General features: G+C 54.2%; 1 protein-coding gene across 1 annotated transcript in view; it reads right to left on the bottom strand.

Moving 5' to 3' along the window:
• Positions 1-323: 323 nt before the first annotated feature.
• RBM44 (RNA binding motif protein 44) overlaps positions 324-18,577 on the bottom strand; it is a 47,050-nt gene continuing 28,796 nt past the window's right edge. The window contains exons 18-19 of the mRNA XM_050899966.1: positions 11,091-11,229; positions 324-809 (exon numbers count right to left, since the gene is read on the bottom strand). Coding sequence (XP_050755923.1) covers positions 554-809; positions 11,091-11,229 — 395 coding nt within the window. The 3' untranslated portion in view covers positions 324-553. The remainder of the gene's footprint in view (positions 810-11,090; positions 11,230-18,577) is intronic.

Below are 18,577 nucleotides of genomic sequence, written 5' to 3'. Positions count from 1 at the left end.
CAGGGTGGCACCCAGACCCGCCGGCCTCGTGGTTATGCCCGCCAGCACCTCCCGACGCTGTGCCAGCACCGCGGGGCCGGCAGGATTTCAACGTACCCCCACCCCCCCCCCCCTTTTCTTTTTTTTTTTTTCTTTTTTCTTTAAAAATTTTCCTCTTTTGGCACGCAATGCTGAGGGGTGCCGGGAGGGAAGCAGCTGTGAAAGGCCGCAGAGCTGCGGCGGTGCCGCTGCTGGAGCGAGCCGTGCTCCCCAGTACCCCCCCGAGAGGGCTCCCTGCCGCCGGGGCAGCCCGTGACGGCCTCGCCGGCCACCGGCATCCCGTATCGCCAAACAACCGTGTCTTAAATGATGTATTTATTTGGAAACCGCCAGGCGAGCGGCACGTGCGTGGTGTGGAGGGTACCGGCGAGGGAAGAGCGGTGGCGTTGCCGTCTCTGCCTCTGGGGCTTGGTACCCCTCTGTGATGCTCTTCTGCCAGGGTCTTCCCAAAAAAAGGGCATGTTCCAGCGGGGCGGGGTCCCCTTGTCCCTCCTTTGCACCTTGTAGGGCGTCCCTACACGATGCCCTCGCTGCGTTTGCTCCTCCACACCACCAGCGCGGTCATCAGCAGGGTGACGAGGATGGGCAGCAGGATGAAGGGGCAGAGGACGCTGTTGGGGGGGTCGTGCAGCGCCCGGCCGGAGGGGGAGCAGTTCCTGAAGTACTGCTTGTGGACGGCCACGAAGAACTCGTCCACCAGCCGGTTGGGCCAGTAGCAGTTGAGCCTCTTGGCGATCAGCACCGTGCAGTTCGTCAGCTCCCCGTAGGTGCTGCAACACAGACAAGGGCACCGGGGTGGCACCAAGGTGGCACCGGGGACCAGCACCCGGACACGAGCGTGCCACCTCCCTGCCTGTATAATATAAAATATTATATACTTTCTATTATAGCTGCGTGCATTTGTTATTTGAGATTGTATTTGAGATTGTTGTTTGAATTTTTTTTTTTAGGTATTTTTTTGAGATTGTATGTAGATAAGTATAAAAATACATGGTTTTTTTTTTTTAATTTCCCATCAGGTTTTGCCACTTTGATCACACTTTTAAGTGCTCACCCACAGCCAAAGCACAAGGAGGTTTCATTTACAGAAGTAAATAAAACCAGAAATAATATTTACAGAAATAACTAGAAGCAAGGTGTGTTTGGTTTGGTTTGTGTTAATTTTTGCAGGATTTCACGGCCGGACTGGTGCTATTAGAAAATACTGATCGGACTCACATAACCCTCTGGCACCTTCAGGCAAAGACCTTCAGGAAACCCATCCCAGGCCACGGAGCAGCTCGCCCGGCTGCCGGCCTTCAGGGCACCCTCCTTTAGCTTGCGTGGGTTCAGCCAAAAGGGGACAGAAATAAGTACAGCGAATCTACTTAAAACTCTCCTTTTAATTGCCAAAAAATGGGGGGTTTTGCACATGAACCAACAGCATGCTTTTGACGCTCATCTCTCTGCAGTTCCCTGCTTTGCAGATCTGCAGGACCCTGACCCATCCCACCTCTCAATGGCCGGCAAGTCCATTTTTTGAGGGTTTTGGTGGTTTTTTTTTTCTCAAATATTTGGAAAACAAGGAGCAGCCCTGAGCAAGAGGCACTGCAGGAAGAGGACTGCCCCTGTGCTGCTCCAACCAGCCGTCCTCTGGAAGGACAGGTATTACCATGGGTTTCAAATCCTACCTACCTGCTTTAAAATTGACTATGCATTAAAAAAAATATAGTTTTTTTTTCCCCCCATCCCAATTACTCACATCTCATCCTAGAGAAGCAGAACAAACCAAAACCCAGCTAGCCAATTAAAAACCCACCTGGGGGAAGAAATATTTTATAAGCAGCTTCCCAGCTACTCGCCGCAGCCCCTCCGCATCTCATCAGCTGGGTTTTCGGGCAGGCAGCGGTTGCCTTGCCGTGCCCATCGGCACACAGCAGCGCTGGAGGGAGCCTCTGCGGAGTCCAGTGATTTAATTAACGGGGCGCCTGCAGCTACTAAAAGCAGCTTCTGCTCAGCATCCCCATGTGCAAAATTACCATTTCCCGTTCATCAGCATCCTTAGGAGATCTCAGGAGCTGAAGCATCTTCAGGAACCAGATGGAAAGAGTTAACAGAGAAGCGAATAAAAGCTGGCTTAGCCCTTCTCCGGCTCAGACCGTGCTTTCGTGCTGATCAATAGCTGCTCCCATCATTATACGCGAAGACGTGCAACTAACCGAAGCAAAATGGCGCCAGCAAATGCAAGGATAAATTGTAATGACACTTTGCGCTTCGGCAGCATCCGTATTGCAGCGCTCAGGCGGCTCCGTGCGCACCGTGCTGGGGAGAGGACGGACCCGAGGAGAGGAGCCGAGCGGCTACGGCCCCGCGAGCAGCACAGGGGGATGAGGAGGCGGCCGTGGGGCTACGACCGTCTGCCCAGGTGTGGAAGGAGGTCCCTCCATCCTGATGGAGGGGTCTGCAGCTGTGGCTTAAGATACCCTAAGTCTCTGTCCCTTTTATTTTTATGTCCCCTGTCTTCGTTAAAGCCACCCTGCTCTGGATGTGATCGCACGGTCGGCGGGAGCAGGGTGGCATCACGGGCACAGCCGCCCGCCAGCCCTGCATGCCCCCAAAGCCCAGCGGGGAGTGAGCAGGAGGGGCCTGGAGGGAAAAGAAAACATTTTCAGCAACAGCTAGAAGTGTAGAGGTGACAGCGAGGGCTGCTGAGCTCTTGGCCAAGGGAAAGCAAATCTGGAGGCTCTTCAAGACATGACTTTCTGCCCTTTGCTTGCACAAAGCACTACTTGACCATGATAGTTTTACGAACAGCCAACTAAAAGCAAAGCCGAACTCTCAACTGTAGCTGAGCGCTTTAATTTCTTCCACTTTATCTCACAGACCCTTGGCCATCCATGGACACGAGCTGACAACCGCCGGCCGAGACCATCCCCGCCAGCTGCGCGGGTCCTGAGCTGCCGTGTGTCACGCTGTTTGGCGAACGGTCCTGCGAGACTCCGTCCTTCTGTCCTCGCATGCACAGCACCAAGACACGTGGCACCGAGGACCTTCTCATCGCATGTGCACCACCAGCTACCGTAGAGGGATAGCAAAGGGATCCATTTGCTGGAAACGCTGATAAACCAGACCAGTCGGACCCAGGCTGCTGCTTGCGATGCCTCGTCAGAAGGGATCACAATCCCACCGGAGAGCAGCAGTGTTGACGCCCGGGGCTAAGCGTGCTCTTCCCTGCCACAGCCACGGCGAAAATTCATCCCGTTGCATCTGGTATCTGGTTCTCTCTCTCCCCACAAGCAGAGCCGCATTATTACCTTAGCACCACACCGGCGTGGTCCCACTGGGGAATTCAGCCCATGCTGATGGTGAAGCATCTCGAGGGTGGTTTTTTTTCCTGTCCAGCACGGCTGCTCTGCCCTCCCCTTGCCACCCCACAGCCCAGCCCGGGAGAGTGAGGTTCCCCCCCCACCCTGCTCAGCCAGGCAAAGCTGAGCCGAGCTCCGGGAGCTGCAAGGATGATCACACTATTTCTGGTGTCCAGAAAGAGGTGTAATCCTCAGTCGCAGAGTTAAAACTCTCTTTGGAGAGAAGGTGGAGTCAAGCTTTGGCTTTCAAACAACGCTATGGCTCATTTGGAAGCCTCCAGCTCCCAAAACACTGTCTCCTTCACCTGAGCAAGGGCACAGACCTTCCAAAAAAAAAAAAAAAAAAAGCCTCCAGGAATGATACCTCTGCAAGCGGGACAAAAAGGCATCGCCAAATCTCAGCCCCACGTCCCACGCTTATGGAGGACCGCGTGCCGTGCCCCGCTGCGCCGGGGACGCTGCTGGGGTCAGGGCGCTGCTGACCAGGGCTACAGCCCCGGCAGGGACCCTGCTGCTGCTGCAGCTGAAGCGAAACGCGACGCCGGTGACCGACGCAGCTGCAGAAATAGAGCGGCACGGCATGCCACCGGCTCTGCCGCCGCGGCCTCGGCCGGGGTGCAGCTGGGACCACCCTGGAGATGATGATGGTGAGGGCAGAAACCCAAGTCGGCGGCATCAGGGGCGTCTGGGGATTGCAATGCCTGGCAAAACACTTCAGACAATTTTTTGGGGAGGACCTAAGAGACCTGAATGCCACCGACCCCAAATCAGACCCGAGGCGGGGGTGTGCAGAGAAATACCCGTGCCCTGTGGCCTCTCCTCCCTCACCCTGCAGACCAGGGGCTGGCTGCCCTCTAAAAACAGCTGAGCAGGGCCTTACGGCCGTTACTGAAAGCAAGGGAGTTAACCACAGGGCGGATCCTTGGCCAGGCTTCCAACAAGCTCCGTGATGACTCAGTTCAGTCGGGGTAAATAAGGAGGTAGAGAAGCCACCGGGCCACGGACCTGCGCCGTGGCACATGCCTGCGGCTTTGCAGAGCAGCCACAGGATCTGAGGATGCAACATCTAAGGATGGTTGTCCCCGACTTCCCAGCCCGCCTAGGAGCAAGAGCTAACCAAAGGAGCGGGTGTTTTTAACGCTGTTTGCCAGGGGCTATGAAGCCCCGCCGTCTGCTATTCGTAACAGCCGAAAGCCAGGCTGCAAAACCTGGCTGGCAACGGAGGAGTTAGTTAAGATATCTGGAATTAGAGGATGCGACAAAAGCCTTTCCATTGGGCGCCTCTGCCCCCATGGGAAGGTATTTGAAATCCCTCCTCGCCTCTCGCAAAGACCGTCCAGTTGTATCTGCAGGAAAATCCTGGTCAGAGCACTGGGGCTGGTCCTGCTTCCCCCAAGCCTGAGGAGAGCTCAGCGGCTTCGAGGAGAAGCGTCCCCAAGTCACACTCCCTTTTCCCAACTGGGCTTGGGCTTCTCTGGGATCTTTCCCGGTGCCAAAAATCGCCAGCGGCCCAGCGAGGGCTCCCCTGGGAACAGCAGCTCTTGGGGCCTCACCTGTGCTTCGAGATGCAGGGATGCCTGTGGCTGGAGGAGCGCTGAGCATGGAGGGTGTCCTTAGCTTGCCGTGATGGTCAGCGTGTCCCCAGAGACCACTAGACATGGGGTGGGGGAGAGGGAAAGGAGAAGCGGTCTGCGCCCACGTCACCTCCCTCTTCTTCCACCCCTCCTCTCCCTTGGTTTTGCCTTCAATACCAGCATCTTAATTTAAAATCCTTAAAAAAGCCTTAAAAGCTTTAATTATGAAAAGAAATATAAAAAAATTGTGATTATTGAGCTGATATAGGATAGCACAGGGAACAGGGCAAGTTTTCCCAAGCCATCCCACCACCACAGGCTGCGGGCAGGGAGACAGGCAGGGAGACAGGCAGGGAGACAGGCAGGGAGCCTGCCCTGAAAAGTACGGCTTTGATCAGTTCTAAATATTTTTTTTTTTCCCTACCCAATGTGAGCTGCAATTAAAACTGTTTTCCTTGTCGCCATGGAAACGGTTTGGGTTTAAAGGATGCTGCGGCAGGAGGAGGCTGAGCAGCGCGGGGACCACGTGGGGACAAACAACGCCCGTGGGCAGGACGGGGACGGGACTGGGCCGCTGGTGGGAAGCAATCGAGGACTGATTTATGGTTTGACGGGATCCAAATGCTTACACTGCTGTAAATCCTAAGCAATGCCTCCGTTTTGTTTTTCTTTTTTACCACTGCAACCGAGACTGGAATTTGATCTGCCATTTATTCCTCGCCAGCGCCTGGGTGCGGACGGTGTTACACTACGGACACCGGTTAGGGTTCACAGACTTGCCAGCTCTCCCTTTTGCCACAAGTATCAGGATTTTTTCCTATCCTCCCCAAATCCCTTGCTTCAGAAGGAAAAAAAAAAAAACCACAAACAACAAACCACAAGGCTTTCCTTTGGCTTTGTAAATTAAAAGAAAAAATTGATTTCTTCCTCTGCAAGGTCGCAGGGCGAGCTTGGAGATGTGCTGAAGGGGTATCCAGAAGGGACCTGGCAACCTGAAGATAAGTAAGTAGATAATGAGATTATAAGATAATGGATCAATCTGTTGTCTGTAAGATAATAGATCAATAACCTGAAGACACACTGTGAGTGTATTCAGAGCTGTGAGAGCAGCCCCGCGGCAGGGGTAGGAGCGGGGCAGGGTACCAGGCGTGCAGGGAACTGGCAGCATCATCCCTCATTTCTGGACCTGGCTGCAGCTGTCAGACCAGCATGCTCACACTGGTGAGCTCCTTCCCCGCAGGATGCCCGCAGCGAGGGGAAAGCATTCCCCGGAGATTTTTAGGCGTGCCACGGGGCGGATATATTTGGGATGAAGGCGCCCGGCTTGGCTGGAGTGACACCCGCAGCTGCGGCACCGCTCAGCGCAGCGAGCGTCCCCCCCGCTCCGTCCCGCTCGCTGCTGCCCGGTGCACCAATGCGGCGCAAAAACCATCGTGCAAAGCCGTCCCCCGGCCACGGCCCGCCGGCGAGGCAAAACCGTGCGGGAAAAATATCTACAAGTCATCAGCTCCTGCTGATGCATTCGTGGGTGAGCAGCCGGCAGCCTGACCCCTCCAGCAGCCCCAGCTCTGCCAGCAGTGCTCCACGTCCCCAAAATAGCTGCCCCAAGGGAGACCACAGCTAATTCCCCGGCTCAATCGCCGTGCTGATGAATCTGGACCTGGAATCAAAATAGCCAAGTTGATCTTTGGGATAATTAGTCACGCACAGCTGAGCTCCCGGTCAAAGCAGCTCGGCCACCACCACGAAGCAGAGGAGCCCATGACGCAGCTCCAGCTAAATGATCGTCTGGCTTTTAAATAACAGGGCAGCCGCAAGCCCTAGAAAACAAAACACCAGGGTGCTCTGTCTAAATTGCTTTCAGGCCAAGGATCCACGGGATAATGCCACGGAGGGGCTGGAGACACCAGCTCCACTGGGCAGGTGAGCAGCCCCAGGCAGCTGACCCAGCAGGCACCAGCACGTACGGCTCCAGCAGGAGCATCTGGGGCCGTGCCGAATCGCTCGTCCTTTGGGGAGGAAGAGAGGGAAGGAAACCAGACGACCCAAGGGAAAACACCTCTCAGAGCAGTCCTTCTCCCTTCCCAGGAGACAGTGTTCATGACCAACTTCTGGAACTAATTATTTTATTAAAAACCACCTGGCATCCCATTCCCGAAGCATGTAACAGCTCTGGTACACGATAAAGACTTGCATATCAAAAAACATCAGCTTTCCCCAAATAAGCACGGCTAAGAAAGCCAGCAGAGCTTAAGGGTGTTGGACAAACCTTCTCAGAGAGTTGGTGCTTGTCCACGTGGTCCAAGCCCAACCTCACCAAACACGCCTGGTCCAGCTAGACCCCTCCGTTACATCTGAACGCCGCGGTGCCAGCGATGCAAGAGCTCGGTTAATACCTCTGAGGGTAAGATGGGAGGATAATCTGCAGCCTACAAACAGGACCAATAAACCACAATTACAAACTCTGCTGAGACAATTCATTTATCCAGATGTTCCCATCATGTCATTCTCAATTGAGCAGTAAATGGGCCTAACAGGCATTTCCCTGCTAAATGCCGTTTCCTCTCCGTATCTTCCCCCAAACCAAGGAACTTTGATGCTTGAAACCTGTCTGAAACGAGGAGAAATGTTTGAAGGTTTTGCCTCTGACACCACCTGTACTGTCAGCAGCATCGGGTTTGGAGCTGATTCCTCATATGCGGCACTTAGCCTAACAACAGTACTTTTTCTCCTAAAAGGGGATGGTGAGTCCCATGCACACTGAGGGAACAGGGGTGTCGAGCGAGGTGGCCACCCAAAACCCATGTTCTTGCAGAGCAGCTTATTTACAGCAGTAGCTGAGCTACTTCTACCTGATTTTCCTAATGTCCTGAGAGCACAGGAGGATCAGAGGAATGTCATCTCTTAAATAAACCCAAGCCTTGTGTTCGCACGGAGCAAATGGACTCATGCAATCAAATTAAACACTGCAAGTTTATCCATGTTTCCTCCAAGTGCCTCAAGGATAACAAGTTTAGTAGAAGCTATTTAGAAGAAAAACAGGACGTTGGAGATAAAGAACAAGCTCTCTAATACACCTCTGCTTCCTGTGCCATGGCTTCACTGAAGGTCTGGAGGAGGAGATGGATTGCATCTCATCAAGCTTGCAGATAGCACCAAACCAGGACCAAAAGCAAAGTCCTGCCCCTGGGACACACTCAGCCCCTGCACGGGGACAGCCCAGTTTGGGGACAGCTCTGCCGGGATGGCCACAGGGGTGGGAGCTCACCCCCAGTGCAGCCGGGAGACCCAGGGGGGGTGGTTATCCCCTTCTCCTGCCACTCACCGCATCTGGACCACATCTGGATGCTGCCTCCAAAGGCGTCAACAAAGGGCGACGGGTCCTGCGGTGACCCCCAGGGCGGCTGGGGGCTGGAGCAAGGGCAGCAGCCCTGGACATTTTTGAGGACCAGATGAGGTTTCTCAGAACCAGAAAACCTCCCACAGTCTTTCCAGTCTCTTTTCTTCCCCTCCATTTTATCCCCCTGATAAAGGGGAAGGAAAACCCAAGCTGTCCTTTTCAAAAGCTATCTATCTATATATGTCTGTTTACATACACCCATATATACAGATTTTAATTTGGCACAGAAGAGAGGGGCATGAAGCAGGAAATCAACCAAAATCTTACAAAAACTCTGATTTTTGTGCAAAACGCTCACGGCGTAGGGCAACATCTGCTCGCCATTTCCAGCTGACCTCAATCCCCACCTTGTGTTGCAAGAGCTCATTTTTGTCCGCCGCTTTGTTTTCCCGGAGAAAGGCCGCGGCACAACAATGCTGTACGATGTGGAAAGCCAGCTCGGAGTAGAGAACGCGTTTTTATTTTCTCTTTTCAGGCCCTCACACCAACACACGGACACCCCTGACCGGTCTTTGCAACTTCAATCAAAACCATCTCGCCAGGAGAATGATTTACGCCATGGCGGTACCGAAAAATTCAGCTCTGCTGATTATAAATAGGAAAGAGCTAATCCAAAGAAAGCACCATTCGGGTGGGTTGCAATAAAAAAAAACCAAAAGAAAAGCCAAAAAAGCCAAAAACAACCCCCACAGAGCAGCACGTTCCCCACACACAACATCCCTGCTCTCCCTGACGCTGCTGCATTAAGTAGGGTTCCCTCATCACCCTCATTATCCCCCCCAAGGATGCCGCCGAGCGCTCCACCAGGAAAGCAGACCGCATCTCCGCTTCTCCTAAGTCATAAATCACCGCTAATTCCCTGACACTGATTACAAACAGGAGGCGTAGCAGAAGACTGCCATGCCGTACCATGCCAGCCTCTCCCTCTAGTTGCTAAGAGAAATCAACACGCAACTTTTGGAAGCAGCGGGCGAGCCAGCAGGTCTGGTGGGACCTCCTGGGATTTTCTCGTAGAGCGGGTCTGAGGGCATCTCAGTGGGTTATGGGGTTTGCAAGCTGGGTTAGGGCATTTTGGACTGTCTGGAGAACCTGAGTGCTGAGAAAAAAGAAAAATCTCATGGAAAATACGTCCATCGAGCAGTGAGTCACCCAAAACGGTAACGGAGCTGTGACAGGGATCCCAATCTACTGCCTTATTAACACACTGATACCCAGCATGGAGCAGACAGCCGTGGTCGTCTACTGAAGCTCCGCCACTGGGGCGTGTGGTTTCGTCATATGTACATAACTGTATTGAGCAAGACTGCCACCCTGATTTCCAAACACTGCTTAGGTTGGTCTCCTTGAAAGCCCATTTAATCACAGAATGGCTGAGGTTGGAGAGGACCTCTGGAGGTCCACCTCATCTTGTCCAAACACCCCTGCTCAAGCAGGGCCACCTAGAGTTGGTTGCTCATGACCATGTCCAGATGCTTTTTGAATATCTCCAAGGATGGAGACTTCACAACCTCCCTGGGTGACCTGTGCCAGTGCTCGGTCACCCTCACAGTGAAAAAGCGTTTCCTGATGTTCATGGGGAACCTCCCATGCTTCAGTTTGTGCCCACTGCCTCTGGTCCTGTCACTGGGCACCGCTGAGAAGAGCCTGGCTCCATCCTCTTTGCACCCTCCCTTCAGATATTTATATACCTTAATAAGATCCCCCCGAGCCTTCTCTTCTCCAGGCTGAACAGCCCCAGCTCTCTCAGCCTTTCCTCGTACGACAGATGCTCCAGTCCCTTCATTGTCTTTTTATGGTCCTTCGCTGGACTCTCTCCAGTATGTCCATGTCTCTCTCGCACTGGGGAGCCCAGAACTGGACCCAGCACACCGGGGGTGGCCTCACCAGTGCCGAGGAGAGGGGAAGGATCGCCTCCCTCGACCTGCTGGAAACACTCCTCCTAATGCAGCCCCAGATACCATTCACCTTCTTGGCCGCAAGGGCCCCCAAGGTCCTTTTCCGACAAGTTGCTTTCCAGCTGGACGGTCCCCAGCATATACTGGTGCCTGGGGTGGTTCCTCCCCAGGTGCAGGACTTTACAGTTCTCTTTATTGAACTTCGTGAAGTTCCTGTAGGCCCATTTCTCCAGCCTGCTGAGATCCCTCTGGACAGCAGCATGACCCTCTGTGTGTCACCCACTCCTCCCAGTCCGGTATCATCTGCAAACTCGCTGAGGGTACACTCTGCCCCAGCACCCAGACCATTAATGAAGAGCTTAAGCAGGACTGGACCCAGCATTGACCCCTGGGGTACACCACTAGTTGCTGGCCTCCAACAGGGCTTTGTCCAACGATCACCACCCTCTGGGCCCGGCCGTTCAGCCAGTTTTCATCCCACCTCGCTGTCTGCTCATCCAGCCCACACTTCATCAGCTTGTCTGCGAGGATCTTATGGCAGACGGTGTCAAAAGCCTCACTGAAGTCCAGGTAGACGACGTCCACTGCTCTCCCCTCCGAGCCCACCTCGTGGCCCCTCCACAAGCAACCAGGAAGGGGAAGCCCCTTCAGCTGGACCCAGCAGGGACGGAGCCAGGGCAGCATCAGCAGCAAAGCAGAGGGAAATGGCACATTTGTTTCCCCCCCCGGCCATGAAACAAAACCCACTGCTGACCTCCTTACACCCCAAAATCAAAGACGGGTGCAGGCGGTCCCGGGACACCGGGAAGGGAGGGGTGAGCAGAGGGACCTCACTTACCCCATGGTCTCGTCCCAGTCACACCAGAGCTGCTGCCCGATGCTCTCCATGCTGAGCTGGAACTGCTGCAGGCAGTAGTGCCGGATCATCCAGCCGTAGTCCGCCTCCTGGCACGCCGTCGCTGCGATGAAGTGATGGGCTGGAAGACAGGCGAGAGGCCGGCGGGGTTAGGCTCTGCCGCGGTGGGTCATGGCGCAATGACAGCCCCTTGCCCCCCCCGCCACCGCGCGGTCCCCCCACAGCTTTTCAGGCAGAGGGCATCTGCCAAAGCAAAGCTGGACGTCAAAGCAACTCCACGCTCAGCCAGCTTCTTCAAAACCTCCTTCTCAGGGTTTTACTTCCCTCTTCACATCCCTCTGACCCTGCAGCATCATCCTCCGTTACCCTCCCAAGTGCTTGACGGTAGATAAATCAATTATTCAAAATATGCCAGGTAAGCCCTAAATAAGTAAGGACGCAGATTCATTCTCTGCTGATCACTTGACACACGTCTTTTTGGACTTTAAATTCCCAGTTTTTTGGTTTACAAAAAGAGTCAGGCTGTGGGGGAAGTTGAGGAATAACCCCACGGCTCCCAGCCAGATCCCTGCTGCTGCTGAGCAAAGGACCCCTTAAAAATTATCTGCACGGTGCCACACTTGGAAACAAATATCCATCTCGGACGGAGCGCAGGTACAAGCGTAGTGAAATTCATCTCTGGCTGCACGGCGCTGATTTAATTCACCTCTGGGTACGTGTCCCTGCTACACGTCCCTTCTGGTTTGGGACCAGAGAAGGAAGAGATGCTGCTTACTTCCCTAAGAGTTTGTGCACAATATCAGTGTGATGTTGCTAGCGTGTGGAAAGAGAAAAGGACAGTAACGCTACAAAAGGAAGAGGGAGCAGGCTCGAAGAAAAAAAACCTTTGGAGGAATGATTTACCGAGCCTGGCTATAAATTATATCTTTCCCTTTGTCCCAAAGTGCCAGCTAGTGCCTTTGCAGCTCCTGGAGTACACTGCAGGCAGGGATCGCATACCAGCTCTATTTTTTGCTACGCGTGAATAACTCTGCACAAAAGAGCGGGGCTTTATTTTTATCTTATTTTTCAACAAAACAGACTTTAGCTACTAATTTAGCAGTCTGCATATGAAAGCCATGGGACATCGCCAGTGGCTCCTACCCGGGGGAATGCCCTCCTTGAGCGGTCCCTCTGTAGCCCCCAAATCCTCAGAGCGCTTAGGTACCAGCATCCTATGGCAACGGGTGGGAACTCAGGACCTGCTGGGGGATTTGGGTGGCAAGGGGCCCCCAGACCCTTGGGCGAGGATTCAGGATGGCTGCAGGGCTCCCATGCTGCCTCCCACCACGGCAGCCGCTTCGGTCCAGCTCAAGATAAGACAACGTGAGTTATCAAGCCAAGGGAAGGGAGTTAAGGAGCATTAAACCCTCACCGTTGCAACAATAAAACCGAGTTTATCGTAATCTATAGCTCTCCCCAACTGATACCACTCAGGGGCTCACCCTACAGCACTGGCGCAACACGACCTCAGCCAGAGACGAGCCCTGCTCTGAAATAGGAAGGTTTGGGATGCTGAAGCAAAGCGCTGAGTGAGGAGGAGGAGGAGGAAGGAAGGTGCAATAATTTTACATGACAGCTGGACTACAAATCTCAGTCCGGGCAGGCTCAAGGATGATTGATGGCTGGGAGGCTTTTCTCTCCTTCCCATCCCTTCAAATATGGACGAATCAAGTGAACAAGTGACATGGCTGAGCGAGCACCAGCATCCAAGGGAGGTTCAGGTGCCACCCCGAGGGGTCACCCCTCGGTGAAGACCGTGCACTGGACTGCGAAGGACAAACGCCCTGCAAACATTACGCCCATCAAACAAACAGCTTGCAGAGAAAAGGCCGTCGGCGAACGCGTCGAGTGCAGAGCAGGAGAGAGCTGCGTAAGGGGAGAAAGGAGAGCAGGGGAGGCGAGCAGATTAAAAAGCAGCCGGACGAGCGGCTGAAGGGATTGAGGAGCAAAGAAGGAAACGGAGCCAGGCAGAAATGAGTGAGACACGCAAAGCGGGGAGAGAAATTGAAGAAGACAAAGCTGCTTTAAGAAATTCAACAGCGATACAGCACAAGAAGAAAGAGAAGCAGAAGTTAACTGAGCGTGGCCAGGCTGCCCTTCGCCTGGCTTCGCTCCTCCCCACTCCCAATTAGCACATAGAGACAAGTCGTCACTTGTACCACAAAAACAACTATCCTTAGAGGTGCCCAAACATTTCCTGATGACCAGGCAGCTGCTCCCGCAGAACGGACCTAGAGGAAAACACCTTAACAGGCAGCTCCACCTTGGGTAGAGAGAGGAGAAACACTAAATAAACCATGGGGGTGAAGCAACTGAGAACCGCAAGCTGGCTGCAACGCCTGCTTGAGTAGCTGCAAGCCACATATATCTGGTAGTCAGCATGAAAACGAGCCCTACTATTAAAAGAAAAAGAAAAAAACCCAACCCAAACCAAGTGAAAACAAAAACCCAGGGAGCTTTAAGCACTTGCCAATCAAAGCAGCTCAAAAGACACTGCTGGGTTGGACGTGGCCATGGGCTGAGTAGAGGTGTGGGCATCCCCGAGTGCGCGACTCGTACGCTTGCACTTTGCTCCTGCCTCTTGTCTCAGCTCTGAAGGTCCTTTGCAGGCATGTCACCACCTTTCTTCCCCCCCCGCCCCGGCAGCTCTTCGCAATGTTCTCCAGGAGCTTTGCCTTCCCCACGAACACTTGCCTTCTGCAGCGGTGAACACTGCAGATGCCGACAGCCAAGGCTTGGCTTGGTGACCCCAAGGAGTGATGCAGAGACCGTGCTCCTGGAAGATGTCTCTCCCACTGCATCTCCCATACCTACACGTGGGGTCTGTCCGCAAATCCTCTTCCCCAGGGGACTGGGGAAAAACAGACCCACCAGCCAGTGACCAAGACATTTCACAAGGACACTTGATTTTTACCAGCGTGAAGGGCTCTTTTGTTTTATACATCAGAGGCAAAGAGCATCCAAGAGGAGCAAGGCTCAACAGAGCCCGTTGTGTAAATGCTGCGAGGACGGAGCTGGGCACAGCGAGGCCGAAAAGCTCTTTTGTTTTCAGCTGGCAGGGGAGAATTGGCTTTAGCTTTAAATGCACATTTTAAGGTCAAAGCGAGGAGAAGCTCCTGCCACGTTTCCACATGGTCCCCACCTTAACCCACGGATACTTCTCTGCTGCTTCCCGGATTTCCCCTAAACCCACTTTTATTGACACATCAGGCTGGGACGGGCTCAGGGTTTGTAACAACAGGGGGGAAAAAAGCAGGGAGGGATTTTTGTACCTCCTGGCTCTCATTCCAGAAGGTTTTCCTTCCCCCCTCAGCCCTGCTGACAGAGGCGGCGTAAGTCAGCTGCAGTGAGCTGTAAATAACTGAGCTCCGGAGCGGTCACGTCTCTGTACTCAGCAGCATCCATTTGTGAAGGCTACAAGGAGCTGCTGAATAAATGAGCTCCAAAACCCGCCTATGCCGAGGCTGAGCTGCCTCCAAGAGCTCCCTTCTCACGTGTTCCCGGCGCTCCCGTTGGGAAAAATGGCATTGGGAGCTGCGGGAACGCAGTGGTCTTCTGGGAACATCCCACCGGACCTCCAAAGCCCTGCTTGGTCTTTACATGCTGCCTAGACACAGAGCGGGGGGTCCTCTCTGTCTTCCCGTGTCTCCCCAGCCCGTGCATCCATGTAGGTGACGATACCCCTGCGAGCCGTCCAAAATTCATCCTTGAGGCGTGCGCGCGCGCTGCCTTCTGCGTGCAAAGATGTCTTCTGCTGGAAGGAGGCACCATCCGACGCGGTGTTTATCTTGGCGCGAGGCCCTGCGCGACTGCTGATGAACGCCCTTCCCTGCCCAGAGGAGCACTGATTGCCTCTTAAAAGACGTAACTTTAAGGATCCTTCATTTGCCTCCTCACAGGGAACATCCAGAGAGCGGCGGTGAGGAAGTGATTGGAGGGAAAGGCTTTTTTAAGGCATCCCAGACCCTCTTGATCGCCCCGGGATTGATGTCCTGGAGAGTCCCAGCAAACGTCTACCAGGGTTCAGCCTACTGAGGGTTAGCTGCAAAAACCCCAAGTCGCTCATGTATTTCAGCAGAAAAAACAGTGTTGGCCCTGAATTGTTACAAAAATTTTGGGAAAATAACTGGACTTTCTTCCGTTGCACTTCTTATAGCTGGAGTCAGGGCCAAGAGCTCTGGGCTCGCAGCTCCAGAAAACAACTTGGTGGACACCACCTCTTCCTTCTCCTCCTGCCACCGCTGCAGAGCCCACACACTTGCCACGGTGATGGTTCACCAGCAGAAAGCCCTCAGCTTTCCCTGCAAGAAAAGTTTTGCATTTCACGTCACTGTCCTCTCTGCGTAATTCTTTGGTCTCCGGCCATTTTCTCCTCAGTTTTCTGGGACTTCTTGGGCTCGTCTTGCTGGGACGTGCAGCCAACCCCAGGGCAAGGCGGAGGCAGGGAGGACCGCGGAGCCTGAGAACGGATGAGCATTTCAGGCTGGCATGGCACAGGAGGTCAAAGCGATGCCAGCGCTGACGGAGCTGGTTCCCAGGCATCACGACGGAGCCTGTCGGCATTTTTTGCAAGCCTCGCTGCCCCAGCCCTCTGCCATTCGACCTCTGGCTGCTGCCCATGACGCGTGTGCGCTGGGAATATATGGAGAGTTTGGGGCAGCGAGTCCCAAGTAAGGCAGTCTCTTTTTGGGGGAGATCCCCCCCAAGGTGGACTCACATGCCGTGTCCTTCTGGGCTTCCTGGGTTTCTCCAGATGCAGCCAGGGCAGCCCCAAGCCATCGGCCATGTGGCTCCTGCAGATGAAGGCTCCTCACCCAGCGCCTGGACTGTACCCGCCGTTTGCAGTCTCACCCAAGAAGGAAGCCCTTGATGGAGCCTCTTATATAGGATGGGAACTGAAGACACCCTAATTTGTGAACCCTTTCAGTGGCACCCACTGGGTGCTGTTGGAGGGGCTGCCAGACCCACCCAGCATGGCTGTAAGCTCACTGCTATTCAGCAAACGGGGGGAGCTTGACTCCCTCAAGCCCACGACACCCCTTGATGGTGCTGGATGAAGGATGAAACTATTTGACTACGCTTGCAGAGTAGTCACCAGACCATCCTGGCTACGGCTGGACCGGCAGGATTTTTTGGTGGAAATCATTCAGAGCTTCATAGCAAAGAGCAGAAACTAGCCAGTTATTCATCTAAAACCTTAGAGGTCTCATTAAACCCCAGAAGATCAGAGATAATTCCAAAGTGACACTCACAGCAGGGCTGCCAATGAACAAGCCACACATAGCTAAACCCGAGCACCAGCAAAGCTCTGGGCTCAAAGAACAAACATCCCAGTATCTTCTCATGGGCTTCTCCCAAATGCTGTGACCCCCCCCAGTGAAATGATTAGCTCTCTCAACAAGCCCGAGATGAAAACAGTCTGTTTTCCCCTCCTTTTTGGTGTGGATGTTTGCTCTGTTTTACTGAGAACAAACCTCGTGGTTTGGACCCAGTTGCAAAAAAAAACCCAACAAGAGCTGGAAATCTGGAGCTCGTTTGCTGAGCGTGCTTTGAGCCCTGCCTTTGCCACGTCCCCATCCAGCGGGATGAATCCTGCCCCGGCAGGTACGAACCTGTGAGATTAAACCAGGCAAAGCCCAGCCGGACAGATGTGCTGCATGCTGCCAAACCGGGCACTCGCCAGCTGGGAACGATGCTGGGAAGGAGACGGTAGCTTGCGGCTAACCCCAAACCTGACTTTGTCCCGCTCTCTTGTGGCCAACATCCCCCGGCCACCTCAGACTCACAGCTGCCCCTGCCAGGCCACTCGCCCTGGTGACAAAAAGCTCCAGTGGGGACCACAGCCCCGTGTCCCCACTGGAGGTACCGCATGGCTCCGGGAGAGCAGGTTTTGAGCAGGGGGATTTTGCAGGCACAGCCCTGGGAAGCCTTGAAAGCCGCTCGGTACATGGGGAGCACACGTTCCTTAGCCTCAGGCTGCCTCATTCTGCTTTTCAACCCTTCCCTTCGTGTTGGGACCCACATTTACAAACAGACCAGCTGAGCTGGTCCTCACCAAGTGCATTTCTCAGCATCTTTGCTTTCACTCAGCAGAGCCACGACATCCGCTGCTAATTAGTAACTCAACATAATTAAGCTCCAGTTTTCATCTTAAGCCTGGTGAGCATCTCGTACCCCCTCCAAAGGGGCCTGGGCACCCTTGGGAGCATCCCTGGGTTGCGTCAGAGCAAGTCCCCTCCCGGCACCCCGGTGCTCTGCCCGGATTGAAGCACGAAGCCGAGGGAAGGATCAGACCCAGCCCAAAACTTCTCATCCGAAACACTTTTGGGAGGGCGAGGAGAGGACATGGGGCCAGGAGGCAGATGATGAGCGTGAAAAACATCCCGGTTTGTGGCCAAAAAATGGAAAACTTGGGGGGGGCTTGCCTTGTTGACTCAAAGCCAACAAACCAGCCCCACTGGAGGCAGCAGATGGTTTCGCAGGGGACGGAGCAAGTGCTTGCAGGACTAAAAATAAAGCCACCGCTCCCAGCAGCGCTTGCACGTAAAGGGCTGGGCTGGGCTGGGCTCCGGCTGGCACCCGCAAACTGCCGACGTGGGGACTGGCAGCATCGCTGCAAACCCACCCCGGGGACCTCCCTGACCGCCTGCCTGTATCTATCCACACCTTCTCCTAAGCCTGATTTTGTGCTCCCCAGACAGAGCCAGGTTTGGCACGGGGGGGCATTTCCAGCCTGCTGCTTTGTACGTAGCCTCTGGCCCCCACGGCGGTATTAGAAAGTCAGATGTTTTCTCCAAAAAGCAGGCTGAGCCCCAACAGAGGTACAAGCCCGGCGCTGGGGACCAACTGCCTCTGCAGCTCACCCATCCGAGGAGCACCTTCCGCACCAGGCTCTGAAGACCCCCATGGGGTACAGCTCCGGATAGGGCTTAAAAACCAAACAACCACTGCGTAACCTAGCAGGAAGCTCAGGTCTTGCACAAGAAACCTCATGCCAAGAAACAAGAGAGAGAGGGGAAGTCACCCACGCCAGCTGAGAAGCAGGAAAAAAAGGCACAACTGCCCCTTCCAGCATCTGCAGCCCCGTAACCCCCAGGAAGGGCCTGGCACCCTCTGCTTAAAAATATACCTCCTGCCGGGGCTGCTTCGGGCAGCTGCCAGCTCAGCGAAGGCTTCAGAGCTTGCAAACGCTCCCTTGGTTCACCACGAAAAAATGAAGCTGGTGCTTAGCAAACGTGTGACCCTCTTGGGCTGGAGCTGGGGGACAGAAAAATGCAGATGTTGGTGCTGGGGAACGACAGGGCGGCTGGCTCAACACTATTTATTTCTCTGTCAGAAAGAAGGGAGCCATCTGCCAATACCCCTGCTTGCCGACAGCCCGGGATGTGCCCCCGCAGTCAAACGAAACCTCCAAGCCCTGGCAGGGG

Source organism: Gymnogyps californianus, chromosome 7, assembly GCF_018139145.2.
Source record: "Gymnogyps californianus isolate 813 chromosome 7, ASM1813914v2, whole genome shotgun sequence".
In the NCBI taxonomy this organism is placed as follows: domain Eukaryota; kingdom Metazoa; phylum Chordata; class Aves; order Accipitriformes; family Cathartidae; genus Gymnogyps; species Gymnogyps californianus.
The sequence above is the reverse complement of the archived record's forward strand: the minus strand, read 5'-3'. Positions and strand labels throughout refer to the sequence as shown.